At 34.6% G+C, this 22935-nt stretch overlaps 1 protein-coding gene and 1 pseudogene across 12 annotated transcripts in view; both read left to right on the top strand.

Annotated features, from left to right (window-relative positions):
• Positions 1-22935, top strand: part of PARD3 (par-3 family cell polarity regulator) — a 674271-nt gene that overhangs the window by 359870 nt on the left and 291466 nt on the right. For all 12 annotated transcript variants that reach the window (XM_049776411.1, XM_049776408.1, XM_049776410.1 and 9 more), the window contains exons 7-8: positions 2196-2279; positions 21702-21827. In XM_049776411.1, coding sequence (XP_049632368.1) covers positions 2196-2279; positions 21702-21827 — 210 coding nt within the window. The remainder of the gene's footprint in view (positions 1-2195; positions 2280-21701; positions 21828-22935) is intronic.
• Positions 2714-2846, top strand: LOC126014902 (uncharacterized; annotated as a pseudogene).

Genomic DNA, 22935 nt, shown 5'->3' with positions numbered 1-22935 from the left:
GGGCATTATCAGAGATCAGTTTTGAATACCGACCCAGGAAAATCACGAGAGTGTCACCAGGTGTGTCCCTCTGACCCTGTCCCCATATAGTTCGAATAACAAACCCAAACATCTTGTGAAGGGAGCAACAAAAAATAAACCTAGACAGAACTTCAGTTGAAAAACTAATTATATCAGGTAAACATTAGTTTTGTATATATATTTCATAAAGTAGAATATCTAGATACTAAATAACAAATCAGAGGTTATCAGATAGGGATCTTGAATATTATGTTTAATATAGAAAGACAAAGGATAATTTTGCCATTATATCGCAACTTTAAGATTCTCTGGGGCCGGTGAGATGGCGCTAGAGGTAAGGTGTCTACCTTGCAAGCGCTAACCAAGGAAGGACTGCGGTTCGATCCCCTGGCGTCCCATATGGTCCCCCCAAGCCAGGGGCAATTTCTGAGTGCTTAGCCAGGAGTAACCCCTGAGCATCAAACGAGTGTGGTCCAAAAAACCAAAAATAAAAAAAAAACACAAGATATTCTTTAATATTAGCATAGTCAAAAAGAAGATATTCACAGGTTTCTTCCCTTGACAACTCAGTGTAGCAGGCAGCATTATAATTTCATTGTTTCTGTCAATTGTCGGAGAATTTTAAAGAAATATCGATACTAAAGTTTAAACTATTTTCTTTTGGTCTTCTAAGAGAATGATTAAATGTATTCTAATGTCAAATTCTATCACAGCTGGTACTCTGATTATTTACATTGTCAATGTACTTGCCACGTCAGGGTTTTTAAAAGAAAGTATGTGGAAGGAATTAAATTTATTAAAATTAACATACTGCCCATCATTTATAAATCAACCATTAAATGGCTGTTCACACGTTCAATTATCTAAAACAAGATGCTACCAAATTCTCTGAGTATGTAAAAGCATAAAAATTCATTTGAATAATGCTACCTTGGTAAATATTTTTGTAATCTGACAAAATTTTCGTTTTCCCCAACTTATATATATGATTAAATTTCTGTGCTTTTTATATTTTTATTAATTTTGCCTTGTCTTTGATTCTGCTCTGGACATTGTATTCTGTAGTATATCCTTAGTGTTTTATTGAAGGAACACAGTGTTACTGGTATTATAGTTCAGAAATAGAGCATATGGTTCGCATGTCTGATGCCCTCAGTTCAGTCCTTTGCTATGCAAACTTAATCAGTTAATGCAAAAGAAATACATTAAAAGAATTATAATTTTTATTACAAACTATTCTGTGATGTCACCAAGCCCTTTGGTAATCATTTATTGTTGCCTAGTTTACTTTTATGCCATATATTGAAGTGATATAATTTTCAAGTATTGTTAGATAAATATATTTAGCTTTCTATGATATATATTCATATATAGATGGGAAAATAATATGAATATATACCTTAATCACATAAATATACACCGGAAGTTAGCACAACTACAACATTATCTTAATGATTTAGATAATTTACATCTTCCAAATTACATCAGTTTTTATTTAACACATGCTTATATTAACAGTAAAGATTCTTTGATTTGACTTTTGAACTACTGCTTTGTTTTTTTGTATAGAATACTTTTTCATATCTTTGTATTTCAGTTACAACCCAACCACTTTACCAAATTTACTTGAGTTTTAGTGGCTATCTTTGTATTAGATTTACAGCAGTTTAGAAATTAGTGACTCAATTTGTGAGTTAAAAAGGGCATAAGGATCAGTGACACCTGTCATAAGGACAAAAGCTTGGATTCACTATTAGAAGACACAGAAGTGAGATATGTAAGAGCATTCTAAGTTCAGTGCAGCCACAACACCTGTATTCAGTTAATCTTCAGATTCCTCAAAGAAATATCAGAATGGAAAATTTTCCATGAAAATGTAGACCTTAGGTGGGTCCAAGAGAAATTATTCTACTGTTTTTAATGTAGTTATTTCTGATGATTGCTCTCCTTCCATGCCATCAGACTAGTGTTCAGGTATGTAGTGTTTAATGTTGCATTCATCACCATGCTTATATTTCAGAATACTTTGTATATGTATGTGTGTGTGCTTGGTGGGATTCCTATTTTGTTTTGTTTTGTTGATGATGTGTCAGTGTTATGCTTTTTTGTTTTGGTTTAGTTTTGGTTTGTTTACAGTACATGTTCATGCTCCCTCATTCATCATTGTCTCACAGTGCTATGGTAAAGCTCGTACAAGTCCTCAACGATGGAGGGCCTCTGGGGATCCATGTAGTGCCTTTCAGTGCTCGAGGCGGCAGGTAATGTATCCTGGAGGTTTTTCATTGAATCATAATGTGGAGTGTTTTTATCTTCATTTATGTTCAGATATAGAGTAAAACTGATTTATATATGCCTATTAGAAAATAGTTTGGTTTGAGAGCAACTTCCACTTCAATCATGCATATATATGCCGTCATCACAGAAAACACTTGAAGAAATTGTGCATTTAAATTATCCTAATAATTTTATTACTTTTATCACATCTATGTAAGCATTTTACTTGGTTAAAAATTAGTAGTAGACTTTTAGAGTCAGAACTCTGGCTGAATTTGCAAAGCAAGTGCTTAAGCAATTTTTTTTAAAAAAAATTAGCCTTAAATATCATTGAGATAATATAATTATTTTTATGTAATATTTTTAATTTAGTAATTTCAATATGATTATGTTTGAAATTGTGTTAGACATACTATAGAGACTTGGCTGGTAGGCCAGATACCATGATCATGAAGGTGGTTTCCCCAGGGCGAGGCTTATCCATTGCATTGTACTCCGTATGTGCTGAACCCTGTGATTTCCCCAAATGTGGGAAACTCGACTGCATTAAAAAGAAAAATCATACTTTAAAAAAATTGTGACTTTGGCTGCTGCTGCTAAAAAAAAAATTAAAATAATTGTGACTTTATTTCTTTCATTAAAACTTTTCACTTATATAACTTTCATTCTGTTGTCTTTTATTTGTTAAAATGAAATCATATGTTTTAAAATGTATATACTCAAAGACCATAAATCAGTTTTGTCAGCTAATGGTTGGTGGAGCTTCTTATTAAAATGAGTTGCACTATCTTTGTCTTTAAATTAAACCTTTTAAAACTTCAGTCTTATCTATGCATACTTACTCATTTAAGAATTATCCAACAAAGCATATTTAAACTTATTAGCTGTGGGCTGGAGTTATAGCGCAGCTGTAAGGCTTTTGTGTTGCACATGGCCCACAAAGGATGGACCCCCGTTTAAATCCTTGTATCCCTGAGTCTGCCAGGAGTGACTTCTGAGCACAGAGTCAGAAGTAACTCCTGAGTGCCACTGGGTGTGACCCCAAAACCAAAATAAATAAATAAATAAATAAAATAAATAAAATTGGGGCTGGAGAGATAGCATGCTTTGCATGCAGAAGGTTGGTGGTTCGAATCCTGGCATCCCATATGGTCCCCCGTGCCTTCCAGGGGTGATTTCTGAGCACAGATCGAGGAGTAACTCCTGAGTGCTGCCGGGTGTGATCCCCCCCCAAAAAATTAGAAAATGTGTTGAATTTGTTGAATTTGTTTTTTTGTTTTTGATTTTGTTTTTGTTTTTGCTTTTAACTAGCCTAAAATGGGGGACTCTGCAGAGATAGAAAAGCTACTAAATTATAATTTAATTCATTCCCAAAGAGTATCATTATCTAGTGTGTTGTAAGGTACAAAATATGAATTCTAGGTGTGATTAAATTTTCTACTTGAATGTTTTAAAATTATTTAGAAATGTTTAATTACTTTATTATTGTTTTTTTCCTTTTTTGCCCAGCACCCCCATGCACTTCATTTTTTGTTTATTATTATTATTATTATTATTATTATTATTATGCCTTACATAACAACACTTAGGGACTACTCTTATCTCTGCACTCAGAAATTACTCCTTTCTGGTTTAGGGCATTATATGAATTGCTTGGTATTGAACCAGGTCAGTTGTCTGCAAGGAAAATGCCCTCCCCTGCTGTGCTATTGCTTCAATCTTTAAAATACTTAAATATTTAATTAAATGTTTAAATCAGCACCTAACAGTTATCTTCCATTTATAATATATTTAGTATTAATTTTTGCCAGGTGATTTTATATCTTATGCATGCAAGTACTTTCTAGCCCCTCCCTTTCTCTTCTCTCTTCCCTCTTCACCCCTTCTTTCTGTTCCCATCACCTGTCCTCTTCTTTTTCTGGAGGGCGATGATGAAATCCAACTAGCAATTTTTGGCCAAGAGACCTATATTTTAATGCAAGAGAATGAAAGGATGCAGCTCATACCCTCTGGTGTTTGGGATTATTGAGGCCTATCCAGAGGTGCCCAGAAAGGCTTACAGAAATACATCCAGTAATGCTCAGAACATCACTTTGTGATTATACTTTGGTTAGCCACATTCATGGCTTGTGACTTCACTGATGTATTATCTTTGGTACCTTTATTTTTTAAAGAAAAATTTTAACTCCAAAAAAAATCATCAAAATTTTCTCAAAATACTTCTAGTTACATTTGATTTCTTATTTCAAAATGGCCACTGCCCTTTTTCCTTTAAGATATACTTATTTTTTCCTCAAAAAGTAAATCTTTTTTTCATGAATAGAACTAAAAGATGAAACCAAAAATGCAAGGGATTATGGCTTTCCGAATATTAATGTGGATTTAATGGCCTGTGGAATATAACTCATTACAAATAAAATTTAATTGTGTATATGCTAGCTTTGAAAGAGCCATTTCAGTGACAACATGTTATTTTCTGTCATTTATTGTATATTTCTAGTTCAGTGTGAGGGAATCTTACAATAAAATTAATAGATAAAAAAGCCTAAAGCAAAAGGCAAATAAAAAAGAAAAAATAAACCTACTGTTTATTCATTCAGTGGAAGGCATGTCACAAAGATCTAACACAGTTATTGGTTACCATGGCATTTAGTTTCAACATATGAACACATGCAAGCAAACAAGTATACTTAAAAGAAATTGTTTTATTGTTGAGTCATTTTTTAATCCCTGTTGATTTGGCACGTGATGCGGAAGACTTGTGTAGCTTTCCTGTGCAATAGACAAAAAGACTAGGAAAATCAATATATCTAAAACCCTTTGCAGACATCAGTTTTTTATGTTGGAAAACACAAGGAGACATATTTCGCTTTCTGCTAGCACCTGTGATGCATCTTTAAAGCTTCTTTTGAATTTGATAGAGTCAAGGTTCTTCATAACTTCTTTGACCGCAGGACAGAGAAACATTAGGTGAACTGCTCAGAACTCATGGATACTTATTGACAGGAGCACAAGAGACAACTATAAGTATTTGAAGAGGAATATTTTCATTCATGCAAAGTGTTCCTAGGCTTTTACATTATTAGATGTCGTGTTTTAGTCCTAGGAAAGAATGATAAACAGAACAAACTCTTTCTAGGAATTTTCATTCAACACGGCGTGACAAGAACGCACAAAATTATAATTACATAATAAAAGTCTATAGAGTTACAAAATAGGAGTTCTGTGAGTTACTAGAAGAATTGCCAATGTTAGGTAATTAAGCTACCTTGTTGTATAAGATGACTTAAGTAGAATTCAACTTTATTGTTTTATAATATTTTAAAAAATTGAATCACTGAAGTGCAAAGTTACAAAAGTATTTATAATTGAATTTTAAGTATGCATTGTTCCAAGACCAATGACTAGTCTTTTGACCAATGTTACTATCCTTTTCCCTCCTGAGCCTCAGCCTACCTCTTTGGTAGGCACTTTATGCCTTAGAAAATCAAGTGCTGAGGAATTAATCTTAAAGAGGGAAATAGCTGCACAAAGAAAAATACAAAACATTACTTCAAGAAATAAAAGTAGACAAGAAGAAATGGAAGCATACCCTACTTGTATATTGGGAGGATTAACATAATCAAAATGGTAGTACAATTCAAACCTCTATACAAATACTTTGCAATCTCCAACGGATACCCATGGCATTTGTTTGTTCAAAGAAATAGATCAAATACTCCTGGAATTTTATGGAATAATAACCCTCTCCACCTTAAATACCTAAAATAAACCTTGGGAAAAGAAAAATGGAGGCATCACTTCATTGACTATAAACAGTGCTATCATACAGTTGTAATTAAGACAGAATGTTACTAGAATAAGGACAGACTCTCAGGTCAATGGCATAGAATAGAAAACCCAGCGACAGACTTCAGCTAATTAATTTTTGAGAAAGTATCAAAACATGAAGTAGTGTAAGGAAGGCCTCTTCAACAAGTGATGTTGGGAAAACTGGATAGCTACAGGCAAAGAAACTGAAGTCAGACCTCTTTCTAATTCCCTGCACAAAAAGTCAAATAAAAATGGATTAAAGACCTAGATTTAAAAGAAAGAAAGAAAGAAAGAAAGAAGAAAGAAAGAAAGAAAGAAGAAAGAAAGAAAGAAAGAAAGAAAGAAAAAGAAAGAAAGAAAGAAAGAAAGAAAGAAAGAAAGAAAGAAAGAAAAGACCTAGATAACAGGCCTGAATCCTTAAATTATGTTGGAGAAAATATAGATGAAACTCTCCTTGACATTGAAGGTAGAGGCATTTTTAAGGACAAATCACGACTGACTGAGCAAATAGAAGCAAAGATAAATAAATGGGACTACATTAAACAGAGATGCTTCTGCACCTCAAAAGAAATGATGACCAGAATTTAAAGCTATCCAACACTGTCATTGTGTAAGATGATTTAAAACGTGATGACAGCTTTCAGGAAGCTGCATCAACTCCATAGTGGCTGCAAGGGGCAAATTAAGCAGTGCAGTATAGCAGAAAGGAAGAAATTAAGTGGAACTCGTGAAGAAATTTACAACATTTCTAGTGGGAATATAAGAATACATTTCATAGGACTAAGGTGAAATTTTCCCAGAATAACTTCCCTTGTACAAGAATTCCAATCATACTTGTCTGTCTCAATTTGGGCGGATTATACTAATTCAATAACACTAAATGAATATTTTAATTTTTACAAAAGTGACACATATATGTCAGTATTTGCTTTCTGACACAAAATTATAAAGATGAATAACATTGGAGAATGGAAATTACGTCTTGTAAAGAGAAGAAATACAATGGAGACCGTTACATATGGTATATAATTTAAGAACAGAGACTTGCCACATTACAGAAAATGGTTAAAGCCTAAGATAGGTAATAAAGTCCATATTTTTTGTGGACTGATGTATAACAAGGATTTAAGAAATATATGGATATCACTGTTTATTAGATAAAGTCTTGCCAGTCCTACAAAATACTATTTCCCCTGGTGGGTAGCTTTTCGTTCCTTGATTAGGAACTTTAATGATATTGGCTTATGGTCTTTATGCCATCAGTACCTGGAAAAGGGTACACATGAATTGCATATGGAATTGCCATGTTAATCTTCTCCTTGATAGTGTTGGTTTTTTTCCACTCTTTACCTGGTAATTTATTCTAAACTAAAGTGAACAAAGTTCCCTGCAGAACTATTTATTCATCATTACTTTAGAAATCAATTTGACTTCACACATATCATTTCATTTCCCTCCTGATTTAAATGTCAAATATAACCTTTTTTCTTTTAAATGAAAAAACTCACTATTTTTCAGAAAAGGGTTATCCTATGAAAATTGTCATTCTCTTTGAAAGGAAAATCATTTTATGTTTAGTTTTACATTTTTTTCTTTTTCTACACCTCATCAACAGGTATTTTCCTGTAAAGTTCACTCTGTAGGGGAACACATGCTTCTGTGACTAACATCTTAGCTATGGCATTGCTTTAATGAGAATAGAGGAATACAGACATATACTGACTTGATAATTGTTAACAAGTTCTCACCGAAACTTTCTGATTACATAGGAAATGCAATTATGGTATGACATTAGAATTTGGAAAACAAGATATGAAATGATAAGATTATTGTGCCAGTATTTATTACCCAGGAATTCATTGCCCAGTGTTGCCTGCTACCATGCCAATTACTCAGGGATCATACACAGTGACTATAAGTAGTCCTGTGCACAGAATAAAGTGTGTGATACATGCAACATTAGTATTCTACTATTGAGCAACACATCTTTAGCCTCTGAAATTATGAATATTTTATTTGCTTTTAGGAAAAATAAATTCTAATTAAAAATATATGCAAAAAGCCATCCTGGAAATGTATTCACATTTCCACATGGTATTAAAAGTCATGTATAGACTGTTTTGATACTCTGACAAATTCTGAGAAAAGATAATTAATTTGAAAGGAGCATTTTATATAAAAACGTATGGGATTTGCGCTGGAATTATAGTACAGTAGGTAGGGCTGTACTTACATCTGATGACCTGGTTTCAACCTCTGGTTTCCAGATGGCTCCCTTGAGCCTGCCAAGAGTAACATCTGAGTGCAAAGCCTGGTGCAAACCCTGAGGAATTCCGGGTGTGGGGCCCAAACACAAAGAAATGTATAGGATTTATTGAGGAATTAGTGAATGATTTGAAGAAGAATGTATTAGAAAATAACACTGGAAAGATTATCAAAAAGTACCTAATCCTTCAAGAAATAATAGGAGAATTGTCAAAATCTGATTTTTAAAAAGTAATTTTGGAGGGTAAAAGAAATGCCATGGGTTTAATGAGATTGTCTTTAGTGCCGCTGACCCTGCTTTTATCCTTAGCTTTGAATATGTTTCACCAGACCCTAGAAAGTCACTCCTGAGCCAGGTATAACCCTGAGCACCTTAGGATATGATTAAAAGCTATTAAAAAACAATAACAGGGCCAGAGCAATAGCACAATGATAGGATGTTTGCTTTGGATGTGACTTGGGATAAACCTGGGTCCAATTCCTGGCATCCAATCCCATGGTTCAGAGCCAGGAGTAACCCCTGAGCGCTGCCAGGTGCATCCCAGCCATCCTCCAAATAGCAAATCTTTTGCATTTCTACATAAACTCCAAAGACTAATAAATAGTAGAGAGTCTAATTCTTTCATTGTAGAAATAAGTATGACAAACCTGTATTATTTACAGTACATTGCTGTCCTCCCTGTTCTTACTAATAATGAACATTTCTTATACCATTGATTTATTTTATTTTTCATTTTGTCTTATAGAGTTTTCTTTTGATTGTTTTTTTAATGTATGCAGTAATGTGTCTTGTTAATTTACTAAATTAATAAATTAATTCTAGTTTGTTTTAAAGATCTTGTATCTGCTACAGTTTTTGTTTTAGGCATACTCCACATAAGAGGTGGACAAATATTTTTGCAAATAAATTAAAATATTCGATAGTTTTGACATTGTTGAGCTAGTCAATTTGTTTTGAAACTACTCAGTTCTGTCTTAAGTCACAAGGGACTCTATTCACAATATATAGCTAAGCAAGCATGTTCCAATGAAGTTTTGTTTGTTTGTTTGTTTGTTTTTTGAGTCACACCCAGCGGCACTCAGGGGTTACTCCTGGCTCTATGCTCAGAAATCACTCCTCGCAGGGTTGGGGAACCATATGGGATGCTGGGATTTGAACCACCTGGATCATCTGCATGCAAGGCAAATGCTCTACTGCTGTGCTATCTCTCTGGCCCCTCTTTTAGTTTATATTATTTAGGGAATAAGAGTTTAAGATTTCTTCTTAGTAGTTGTTATGAAAACGACTTTCTTTGTATCTGTTTCCCACACTGCTGACTCAAAGAAATTCCCAGGAGGTGGTGAAATAGGAAAAATAATTTAACAACCTCCAATTAGTGATGTGTACTCCCAGAACATTTTCTAAATCTGATTGTCAGTCATTAGATTTAAGAAAACATGTGATGTTTTAAATAATTAGTAAAACAGCCTCTGGACAGGAGAGTGTGTGTGTGTCTGCTGCTTTCTCCTGTTGGAATGCTCTGCTTATTAATTACTTTTTACAGACCTCTCATCATTTGATTTGCCTGATTAATTTTGTTAATTAAACTTTTAGTTTAGTTTGAGGGTGCCACATTTGATGATAATTGGTGCCTTCTCTCAGTTCTGTGCTCAGGCAGAGCTTGGGAGACCTTGAGGTTATGAGGATTGAACCGGGGCCTCTTGCATTCAATATATATAAACTCAACCTTTTGACCTATCTCTCAACTCAGATTTTACTTTTTAACCTAAAATTATCCCATCAGCTCATATTTTGAAATTTATGTTTAGAGTATAAAAATAGCAAACACCAAACCCTACAGTTGTCGCTTTTGTGTGGGGTGGGTGGGCCACACCCATCAGTGCTTAGGCGTTGGTTCCTCCTACCTCTTCACTCTAGTTCTTTTTCTGGTGGCCTCCACTAACCATAGGAATGCTTGGGATTGAATCTAGGTCGCATGCAAGGCAAATGCTCTACCTTCTATACTCTCTCTCTCTCTCAAGGCCCCTTCAATCGCTATTTCAAATTTTTATTTGTGTGTGTGATTTTATTTTTCATCATAAACGTATTGTCTTACTAATATTACAGGCATATATTCTGCCATGTCAGCTGAGAAAAATCACATCAAAAATAATATTTCACCATTTTAAAGGGTTTTGAATTGAAATTGAAATTATCTTATTAGAGAAAATACATATATACTTATGGGATCATATTTCTTTGGAAAGTATTTAAAATTTAAATGTTGTCTCTTTATTCACATTTACTTATTGAATCGTTTCCCTCTCAAAATCTGATACTTACGTTTGTAATAAGCATCTAGAAGTGTTAGCAAATCCCCTGAAATATGATTAATATCATAACCAGCTATTTAGGTTTTCAGTCAAAACCTGAGCTTGTCTTCTGCTCAGATTTATATGATAATAATTATTTTACATCTTCAGCTCCTTTAACCTTTTTAATATTTTCCATTTTTGTTCTATAATACACAAAGAATTTAAAGGTTTATTTTCTTTAAGAAAACATTTCTAGTTAGAAAAATACATAGCTTTTCTGTAAAGATTCATCTCAGCCAATAACTAATTTGGCTATATACTAAGCCTGTGTTTCTTTTTAATTTATTTTTTAAAATAATTTTTACTGTGACCAAAGTAAATAAAAAATCTTTTACAGTAATATTTAAGGTGCATAGTGACAATGAATCAGGGCCATTTCCACCACCAGGGTTGTCCTCCCTCCAACCTTGTGCTTTTTTGTTTTTATTTTACAGAAGAATTTAGTTGGTATTTATCCAAGTTGTAAAAACCTGTTTTTATAGTTAGTGACTTTTGTCTTGGGTGATTTAGTATGTTACTGTCAGTCTTTAAAAGTTTGTACATGTTTGTGAATTTGGTTTAAATAAGAAAATTAAGCATATCTTTTGAGTTGTAGTTGATACTGATAAGAAGTAACTAGATTTTATCTCCCATCTTCTTTTTTTTTTTTTTTAATTTTTATTGTGACCAAAGTGCATTACAAAACTTTCACTGCATCATTTATGGTACATAGTGACAATGAATGAGGAGCATTCCCACCACCAGTGCTATCCTCCCTCTGCCCCTGTTCCCAGTATGCATCCCATATCTCCCTCCTTTACCCCCCAGAATGCTAGTGCAACTGGTCTCCACTTTACAGCTTGTTGTAGATTGAGCATTCATTCCACTGTCATTGAAGATAAAAAGGATAAAAAAGGGGAGAAAAAAATTTGGTGACAACTACCAAAAAAGAAAGAAGAGAGAGAGAGAAAAAAAAGAAAAGAAAAATCGAAGAAAAAAAGAAAAAAATGGAATTGGCAAATAAAAATAAAAATAAATCTCTAAATAATAACCGCAAGAGTGATAAAAAAAAGAGAAAAGTGGAAGAAAAAAGAGAAGGAAAATAAAGTAAAAAACTAACAACTCAAAACAAAACAAGAAAAAGTATGGGTGCTGGAGTGGCAGGGTTTGGCGTTCCCCCCACTTTTTTTTTTGCATAGGCACAGTAATCATTGGGGAAGAAAGGGAATTCCTGTGGCCTAAGAGATTCAGGGTTTCTCCATCCTTGAAACATACCATCATGGAATCAACCCCTGGCTCCATATATACTCATTACCCCATCCCAAAGGCTTTTTTTGTGATGCCAGGAAAGTTTCCTCTCGGTTTTGTGTGAGAAAATCAAGCCACTGTAGCTAGTGATCTTGATATTTTTGCGGGTTATAGGTCAGGGTCTAGGATAGAGTCTCTAGGTTCTAGAGGTTCCTATTCATTGTTGTTGTTGTGTTCAGTCTTCTGTAACACTTGCTCCCTGTTTTCGTTCAGACCCTAAGCCGAAGCCTAGGATATTATGGATCCAAAGATTCTGCCCAGTCTCTGTTGTCCAAGTTGGACCTCTGCAATAAGACATCTTGTTGTTGTTGTTGTTGTTTATGTGTCCTGGGCCTAGGGTAGGGTTTTCCTTATTAGTCCCAAGGTAGGTTCTGTTCAGTCATGGTTGTCAAAGTCAGTTTTCTGTTGTTGGTGCTCTTATTTTTCACAGTTCAAAATATGGTGTCTCTTCTTATTTCCATTTAGTGTTAGGTGATGTGATAGGACAGCCTGGTCTTATGTCAAGTTTTCCTTTCCTCGTTGTCATATCAAAACTGGCACAAGTTGGTGCCAGAGCAGTGTTATAAATCTCCCAATGGAGCTTAGTTCCTGGTGGTGTTGCCTGGAGCTGTATCATTTCTACGCCGGGGATCTGGGGTTTGGGATTGGACTAACACTGTCCAATCTCCTGGGGACTGCGTTGTATCCACATGACACATGTTCAGGATGGGAGGCACCCTTCTGCTATAAAAAATGAGTTCTTATCCTAGAAGATAAGATTTTGTTTCTGTGTCTATGGTTCCCCCCCCCCTTTTTTTTTACTGTGCCCATACAAAAACGTATGGTGTCATACTGTGTTGCTGGTGCTATTCTGGGTAAGGATGACAGGCTGCACACACAGGCTCTGTTGTCTGGTTTTGTTCTGAGCTTTTATCCCAATCAAGGCTTTTTGTACCAAGCAGCACCAAAAATGGTAAGGATAGACGGTTCCTAGGAAAGGAAACGAATGCCAAAGATTTGGATGATAACACTCAAATAGATCTTTAAAGTCAGTCTTTATGTGGACGTGACTTTCCATACTGACTCCAAGCCGAAATCACAACAATTCATATATGTGTATATATATATATGCATATATATATATAGTATATAGCCCCTGTCATGTATTGTCTCTTCCCTACCCCTGTGTGTCTCTTCTATCCCCTCATCTCCCAATCCTGATCCCTTATCTTCCCCTAATTTAACCCTTTTTACCCTCAGTTCCTAACTCGGTAGGCACCAAGATTGACCTCCTGCCCCAATAGACCACCTTCCAGCTCCTCAGTGAAAGACACCCTCTGGTTCCCTGTTCTCGTGCCTTGGCAAAGAACTACTACCAGCATGCCTGCTGACTCATGCTTGATGGCCCCTCTCACCCCCACCAAATTGTGGACTGTTGCACGATACAGGAATCAGCCTCAGCAAAACCCCCAGCTCAAAGACACTATATGGTCTTGTAATGCAGCAAAGCATCTCTCAAACTCAATTCCAAGGCCTGTGAATCGAAAAATTCCTTGACTTTTGCTCCCCACAAGAATATATCAAAAGACCTAATTGGGAGTCTTATATTGCCTATGGAAGCTCACTCAATACCTGTATAACAATACATCTTAAGTTGTGCATTCCTAAATATACAGGTAGCCTCCTCCACCATTTGTTTTATTCGAATACCTTTTCTTTTTAACTCAGTTTTATTTATTTGATCTATTTTAATATATACATTTTTTTCTCTATCTCCTATCTGCTTAATATATACCTTACATTTCCATTTTGTGTTGTTTGGAATTCTGGTGATCTAGGTAGGCACTGCTTAGTCCATTATTTTCTCCTTCCTTCCTTCCTTCCTTCCTTCCTTCCTTCCTTCCTTCCTTCCTTCCTTCCTTCCTTCCTTCCTTCCTTCCTTCCTTCCTTCCTTCCTTCCTTCCTTCCTTTCCTTCCTTCCTCCCTCCTTTCCTTTCCTTTCCTTTCCTTTTTCCTTTCCTTTCCTTTTTCCTTTCCTTTCCTTTTTCCTTTCCTTTCCTTTCCTTTCCTTTCCTTTCCTTTTTCCTTTCCTTTCCTTTTTCCTTTCCTTTCCTTTTTCCTTTCCTTTCCTTTCCTTTCCTTTCCTTTCCTTTCCTTTCCTTTCCTTTCCTTTCCTTTCCTTTCCTTTCCTTTCCTTTTTCCTTTCCTTTCCTTTTTCCTTTCCTTTCCTTTTTCCTTTCCTTTCCTTTTTCCTTTCCTTTCCTTTCCTTTCCTTTCCTTTCCTTTCCTTTCCTTTCCTTTCCTTTTTCCTTTCCTTTTTTCCTTTCCTTTTTTTTTTCCTTTCCTTTCCTTCCTTTCCTTTCCTTTCCTTTTTCCTTTCCTTTTCCTTTCCTTTCCTTTTCCTTTCCTTTCCTTTCCTTTCCTTTCCTTTTTCCTTTCCTTTCCTTTCCTTTTTCCTTTCCTTTTCCTTTCCTTTCCTTTTCCTTTCCTTTTCCTTTCCTTTCCTTTCCTTTCCTTTCCTTTTTCCTTTCCTTTCCTTTTTCCTTTCCTTTCCTTTCCTTTCCTTTCCTTTCCTTTCCTTTTTCCTTTCCTTTCCTTTTTCCTTTCCTTTCCTTTCCTTTCCTTTCCTTTCCTTTCCTTTCCTTTCCTTTCCTTTCCTTTCCTTTCCTTTCCTTTCCTTTCCTTTCCTTTCCTTTCCTTTCCTTTCCTTTTTCCTTCCTTTCCTTTTTCCTTTCCTTTCCTTTTTCCTTTCCTTTCCTTTTTCCTTTCCTTTCCTTTCCTTTCCTTTCCTTTCCTTTTTCCTTTCCTTTCCTTTCCTTTTTCCTTTCCTTTCCTTTTTCCTTTCCTTTCCATTTTCCTTTCCTTTCCTTTCCTTTCCTTTCCTTTCCTTTCCTTTCCTTTCCTTTCCTTTCCTTTCCTTTCCTTCCCTTCCTCCTTCCCTTTTTCCTTCCCTTTCCTTTCCTTTCCTTCCCTTTTTCCTTTCCTTTCCTTCCTTTCCTTTCCTTTCCTTTCCTTTCCTTTTTTCCTTTCCTTTCCTTTCCTTTCCTTTCCTTTCCTTTCCTTTCCTTTCCTTTCCTTTACTTTCCTTTCCTTTCCTTTCCTTTCCTTTTCTTTGCTTTCCTTTTCTTTTCTTTTCTTTCCTTTCCCTTTTCCTTTCCCTTTCCCTTTCCCTTTTCCTTTCCCCTTTCCTTTCCCCTTTCCTTTCCCCTTTCCTTTCCTTCCTTTCTCTTTTTTCTTTTTCTTTCTTTCTTTTTTTGATGGGGATGGTGGAGTTTGGGTCACACCCTGTGATGTTCAGGGGTTAATTCTGGCTATGTGCTCAGAAATTGCTCCTGGCTTGAGGGACCTTATGGGATGCCAGGGATTAAACTGTAGTCCTTCCTAGGCTAGTGCGAGCAAAGCAGACGCCTTACCACTTGCGCCATTGCTCTGGCCCCTGCTTATTCCATTATTATTGGGATAAATAATAAAATTTATTTATAAATTTATAATTTTGAATAAACACATTTTAGTGATTTGGATGTATATATATTTAGAGAATTAGAACCAATTTGAATTTCATGTTGCAAGTGAGTAAAAGAAGCTTTATTATCTACATTTTAGCTCATTGAAGGCTTTCTCCACTGAATAGTAACTTTAAAATAATAAATGTGCTTATGAATTTTACTCAACTTTAAGTTCATTATTTTGCAAAGAGTACAATATAACTATTCACTACATTGGCTGACTTCTGTTTGAAAGATTTTAATTGTACCTCCTTAGCTACAGACTTATTTGTTCTAAGGAAGATCATAATGCATACTTTCATTTTAGAAATTTAGAAATTTATGCCACAAATTTAGATAAATCTTGCCTTTTTAAATGTAGTTGTAGGAGATTGTTGTTTGCCTTAAGCTGAGAAAGTTCTCTTGTTTTATATCTACTTAGTCTCCTTTTCATTTACTAAAGGATTTTTATTTGTTATGTTAAAGACTTTATTACTACCCTCCCCATCACCTTCACCCCTGAAGATTTTATTTTAATGAAACTTCTTTAGATTTTGCTTGGCTTCTTTCTGCTCTAATGGTGACTTTCTCAGGAAGCAAATTAGGTAATTGGAAGACCCTCATGTTTTCTTCCCAGAGAGGAGAGCAGTACTTATTGATGAGAACCTCTTCTGCCATTCATACACTGCTTCTCTACAGTTGTGGTGTTTGTACTGTGTCAGCTTTTATTAAGATGAATTATGATCATTTCCATACAGCTGGGTGCAGTTGTGGGAGTTTACATTATCAAAGCGAAACTTAGATTTGCTCAACCAATTTAGATGTCAATAAAACATTTGTTACTTATTTTCAGTTTTATCATTGGTTGTAATTTATATTTAGAATTGAAAGTGTTAGCATGTGTGAGTGAGTTTGTTTTAATTAAGTATATAATTAGGCTAATGAACCTTGTAAAAATGTAGTGGTGCAATCCTTAATATAATCTAAGCAGTTAAATTTCTAATTACGCATCCAAAGTCATGTACAAAGATACAGCATTTCAATGACTTGCGTTCTGTAACTGTATTCTTCATTATTCTTTTATAGGGAGGGGCAGGAAGTAAAGCCTTGGTCAAAGCTATGAGGAAAGGCTTAAAAAGAAATAAAATGTTTTCATTTAGAAAAATTATTTAGAAATGAGATTCATGTAGAGTTGAAATAGGTTTCCCCTCTTATGTGCCCTAACACATACCTAAATTTGAGAAGTACAGGAAGCAGATATGGTGCAGGTAGGTTTAAAATCAGTCCCTGTTTGTCATACAAAAATAGAATATCTGTTTGCTTAAAAAGTTTATTCTAAGTATTATTAATGTTAGAGTTAGTTGGGAGGTGAAAAGGTTCTTTTACACAATCCCCTAAACCTGTAGCCATATTCGTGAATTTGTTCCATTACCATAATCAGTGTTTATTTTTTAAATCTTTATTTAAGCACCATGATTCCAAACATGATTGTAGTTGGGTTTCCCTCATAAAAAATCACCCCCCCCCTTCACCAGTGCAGCATTCACATCACCAATTACCAATTCACTTTCCTACACCCCCGCCTGTTTTTTAGGCAGGCATTCTACTTCTCTCACTCATTGACATTGTCATAATAGTTGTCAGTGTAGTTATTTCTCTAACTGCACTCACCATTCTTTTTGGATGAGCTTTATACTGAGAGCTGGTCCTTCCTGTATTATTACAATAATGTCTTTTATTTTTCTTAAAAGATATAGATGAATGAGACTATTTTATGTATATCTCTCTCCCTCTGACTTATTTCACTCAGCATATTTATAATCTTCCAGGGTTAAAACAGGATAATAGCATATTTAAACAGACCCATCACTACTAAAGAAATTAAAATGGTTATCAAAAGTCTTCTCAAAAACAAAAGCCCAGGCTCAGATGAATTCACTAATGAATTCTTTCAAACCTTTCAAGAGGTGGCTGTGCTTTGACTCTATCTCCAATCAAGGCTCACACCAATTTCTTTTCTTTTCTTTTCTTTCTTTCTTTTTTTTTTTTTTTTTTTTTTTTGGGTTTTGGGTTTTGGGGCCACACCTGGTGACACTAAGGTGTTACTTCTAGCTATGTGCTCAGAAATTGCTCCTGGCTTGGGGGACCATCTGGGACGCCGGGGGATCGAACCATGATTTGTCATAGGTTAGCGCATGCAAGGCAAATGCCCTACTGCTTGTGCCGCTCTGGCCCCTCACCCAAATTTCTTTTCAGCCTTCTTTAGTTTTTTTTTTTTTTTGGCTAATTGGTTTCTTTTGATGGAACATGGTTGCCCTAATAAGGAATTATAGTAAGCTGCCAAAGGGGGGAAAAAATCTATTCTCTTTTTCAGTACATTGTTGACATGCTAAAATGTTCTCAGCTTAATTATCTTCAATTATTTTCTCTAATAAAAGAGGAGCCATGTCATAGATAGATAACTATTATTTTAGTTACAAATTCTGGATGCTACATGAATTTCAAGATACCTAAGTTTTGTTTCAAATTATGCAATTTTAGAAGTTTTTAAATTGAGTCAGAGAGAGGCATGGCAATATATATACTTGCCCACACATTTTTTCAGGAAACTGAAAGTACCTATATTACTGTCTGTTGATTTCCCTTTAGAGAGTTCATTTCATTCTCAGTCAGGCTGTTATGTTATCAGTTCAATTTTCCTGTGAAGTTTTTTTTTTTTTTGATTGTTCGTTCCCATTCCTTTTGTAATCATTTTTACCTAGTGAAGCAAATGAGATAATTTTGAAGATTGTACCACTTTACTTTTAAATTAATCCATTCTTTTTGAGAGAATGATTCTAATAGTGTGGTCAAGTACTTAGAAATCAGCAGGCTACTAACTTCTTAATTCAGTCTGTTCTCTTGATTCCCTGATCACTTGCAGTGTCACTCAGTAATATTTCTCTTGTTCTTCTCTACTCAGCTTTCCCTACATTCCATAAATTATGGTGTTTTAGAATGAAGAAAATGGGTTCTGTGATTTTTGCCACTATTTTAACAATGTTTCTTTTAAAAATTCTCACACATTAAGTGTCTATTCTTTCATATAAATGAAGAGGATACCTATTATTTGTAACATGTAACATGTATATTTGTAACATATTAGTATTACTTTATGCATAGGTCTTACATAAGAATTTCCTAAAATGAGATATTCACTGATTCTGTTGAGACCAAGCACCATAATTCTCAACTTCAAATTATTTTTCTAAAATTTGCCCATCAGGGTTGAAGTAGATTTTCAAAAGAAAAATCGATTCTCTACATGCATATTTATCTGAAAAATATTGAGGGCATTGACAGAATTAAATAATAAATTACATGATTATATTAAATTGTCAAAGAATATTCTCAGAATAATCTGTCAGTCATAATTCAAATTTACACAAATCTTTAGCACAGGATAATTGGGAAATAATTTTCATTAAACAGTTTATTTCTGTAGCTATATACAAGTAGCCTTTATATTTTGCTAAAAATATTTTAAAAAAACATTTGAATGCATAAAACATAATTGTTAGTCAGTTTAGTTGCAGAAATATGGCAAACATATAAGAAACTTCTGAGTTTACCCATTAAGAACTATTTAAGTGGAGTGATTGTTGGTAAGCCTTATGTTTATTGCAGAGTATATGTACTTTTAAAAACAGTTTATAAAGAGGTAGCAAGAGGTATGTCACTACATCAGTGGTTAGCTAAGCTTGTTTGCAGGAGATTCTATATAGTATTGAGAATAAAAATTATAATATTTATCTAGTATTATGAATGACTGATTTAATTCATTCATCAATTTTTTTCATTCAACCAAATCATGACTATATTTTAATAAACTGATTCTTCTGATAGGATGTTTTGTTCAATTGCAGATAAAAACACACACAACTGGGAAGTCTAGAGAAGTAAATTATGGGCATGGTGACATTTGAGCAGAAAATTTTTGAAATGGACCTTTTAGTTACAAAGACTTCCATCAGTTTAGTTTCTTATGATGCTATGTCACTGTGACTTATTCTCCTATTTTTGACCTAAATTATATTTTATATTTATCTTGATTCCAGTAAGTGACATTAACAAATTGAAAAAGTCACCTCAATAGTACTGTGTTCATCAGTCACTAGTATCTATTGACTACCACACTAATGGCCATTTAAACATTATTTGCTCTCACTGTTCTTTTAAAATGGTGAAACTGACCTAGTCAAACACCATGACATGTTACTATATTAAAAATAAAATTTTATAAAATCAACCAAAAGCCATAAGTTGTCACAAAACAGGGTTGAACTCTAAAATGTAAAGTACAAAAATAGTTTCTTCATTTTGGTTAATTTTATTCCAGCCATATATTTGATAAAAATCAGTGATTTTCAGTTTTTTAATTTTTTTAAATTTTGGGGTCACATTAGTGATTCTCATGGATTACTCTTGACTTTTACTCAGGAATTATTTCTGGCTGTGGTCAGGTAACCATAGGACACCCGGGATTGAACTTGGGTTGAACATTTGTGTTTTTCAGCCCCTATTTTCAACCTTTTTTTTAACCCTGCAGACCAGCACTTAGCCAAGCTCTGGTCCATAAACTGGTTGTTAATATCCACTATAATAAAAGAGTGGCTTCAACCATTTTATGCCTTGAAACAGCACGGGTCTATGGGTCAACTTGAAATCCAAGAGGAGCGAAATCTGAATCTAAATTTTGTCTTACTTGTATTCTTTGAAAAAACAAACAAAAACTAGAACAAAAACAAAAAAATGCTTTACAAAATAAAAGGTACACTGTGGTGTCATTTAGTTATAATTTAGCAAGTCCTTCCTACCACTAATGTGCTTGAGCTCTGTTGCTAAACATAAGCTTCTCTATACCCCTGGAGCTTACAGTGCAATAGAAGAATTGAGATATGTACACAAGTAACAATCAAGTGGGAATGAATGGCCATAGTTCAGATAACATTAGTTGCCAGAAAGATCTGAGAGGAGCTATCTCTTTCTGTATAATTCTACTAGAAAGCAGATATAAAATACTGAAAGTAGTATCTTATTGGAAAACATAGAGGTGGAAAGTTACACTTCCCTAATTTATGCAGGATTCTAAATTCAATCTATAGCAACATTGTCTTTAAATATTAGGATTCTGAAAGAAAATATAAGCATGGGTAATCCAAAAATAAGTTTGTAAATACTTTAACATCATCTTATAGAACTTGTGTTATCAAGTAAAACATCAGAACTAAATATAATTTTCTCTTCATATTCATATATGCTAATTATATAAAAATCTATATGCTACTATTTCTCCTGTGATAACTACATTTTTCTTTCTATCTAAAGTTAGTGTGTCAGATCAGGTATGAGAATAATTTTACTGCTTTTCCAAAAGTTCATTCTGGATATTCTGTCTATTTGAATTCACTGTTACTGGCTTCCGTTTTTCTTCAGATGGGAATCATAACATCACATTCCTTGCTTTTGAAGGATCTAATAACTTTTATTTTCTTTTTGGGCTATAACCAGCAGTACTCAGGGCTTACTTCTGACTCTGTGCTCAGAGATCTCTTGTGGTGATATTCTGGGGATCATACAGGGTGCCAAGGATTGAAGCTGTGTACAAAACACACATCCTATCCTTTGCATTATCATTCTAGTTCCAGGACCATACACCATTTTTCCTTCAGATCATTAGTTACCCTCAAATTTAGACACTAAGTATGGCAATTCTTTCTGAAATCCTATTTTCCTTCTCTGATATACTGGGGCTACCATTACTTGCACACAAAACCAGGGGTTACCATCAGTAGTGTACCAGCTGGCCTACAACAAAACACTGACAAAGCTATTTGCAAATACATGTTTCTCCCTGTTCCACACTGTGAAATCCACTGAACCATCAGGACAGCTGTGTTTTAAACATTTTTAGCATAGAGTGAAGTATGTGGTTTTCTTCAAAAACATGATACTGACAAGTCAGAAACAATTTCTTCTATTTATTGAAAGGGTCCATTTCTGCACATCATTTATACAAGTATGCTTATTGTGGTGCTGTTATTTTATAATGTATTAATAATGATTTCATATGCCAATTTTATAAGCAAGTCTTTTCAAGTAGAATAGTAGCATTAAAGCAGCAGGGCTCTGTGCACGTTAGAAATATTATCCATGTAATGATTTGCATTCTTAATGTTCCAGAACCCTGGGGTTATTAGTAAAACGATTGGAGAAAGGTGGTAAAGCTGAACAAGAAGGCCTTTTTCATGAGAATGATTGCATTGTCAGGATTAATGATGGCGACCTTCGAAATAGAAGATTTGAACAGTAAGTGTGTGCTGGATGCTGCGTGTCCTTTCATGCTTTAGGCGTGACAGAGTGCAGTCAATTGAAATGCTTCAAACAACATGCTTGTGATCTCTGTAGACTGCAGAGGAGTATTTTCTGCCATTATCTGGCTTTTAAAATTTTAATCAAACTTCAGGTAATTACTGCCATTAGACTATTTTTCAGAATGCCCTGTGACTGATGGTGTGCTTCAGAAAATATTATGGACCTAATTTAGGCTTTGCAATTTTGCTACGTTCTCTTTCACCTTTTGGAAAATAGCCCAATGTGTTATTTTTTTTATTATTATACCTTAACTCATATTTCAAGTTGTCACACATAACACGTCTCAGTACAATTACATATTCCATTTTTCTTTATCCTGATGCAAGTTTCTATTTAATCAGATAGATAAAAATGTGTCCACTTTGGGGCCGGTGAGGTGGCGCTAGAGGCAAGGTGTCTGCCTTGTAAGTGCTAGCCAAGGAAGGACCACAGTTCGATCCCCCGGTGTCCCATATAGTCCCCCTAAGCCAGGGGCAATTTCTGAGCGCTTAGCCAGGAGTAACCCCTGAGCATCAAATGGGTGTGGCTCAAAAAAACAAAAAAAAATGTGTCCACTTTGATCAAAGCAGGCAGGAATGAACAGAATTTGTCAAGATTCTTGGGGAGACTTAGCTAGATCATTCTAGCATTAGATGAGACTGCTTATGGGATAGCACTAGGCCACTCATCCCATGTTGTGAATCACTGAGGCTGCATCAGTTCTCTTGATGTGTTTGAATACTGGCTGAACTAATTTTTGCTGACACATCATTCATAAGTATATTATTCAAAAATGCTAATAGACCTCATGTAATAAGCATACACTTTAAACATAATTTCAGATATAATAAATATATATTACTGTTAATACTGGAATTATGATACCTTTTGTGTAAGACCATTAAAGAATTCACAGTGGAGTGTTTTTATGCGGTTGCAAATATTTTTGCAATTTTCATTTAGAGAATAAGATATTTGTATGTGAAGAAGCACCTATGCTTCCATCAGAGCTTGCAAACTTGATTGATAAATGGGCAATTAGAATTTGGTTTTTCAATTTCCA

The sequence above is a fragment of the Suncus etruscus genome, chromosome 7 (genome assembly GCF_024139225.1).
Source record: "Suncus etruscus isolate mSunEtr1 chromosome 7, mSunEtr1.pri.cur, whole genome shotgun sequence".
Lineage (NCBI taxonomy): Eukaryota > Metazoa > Chordata > Mammalia > Eulipotyphla > Soricidae > Suncus > Suncus etruscus.
The sequence above is the reverse complement of the archived record's forward strand: the minus strand, read 5'-3'. Positions and strand labels throughout refer to the sequence as shown.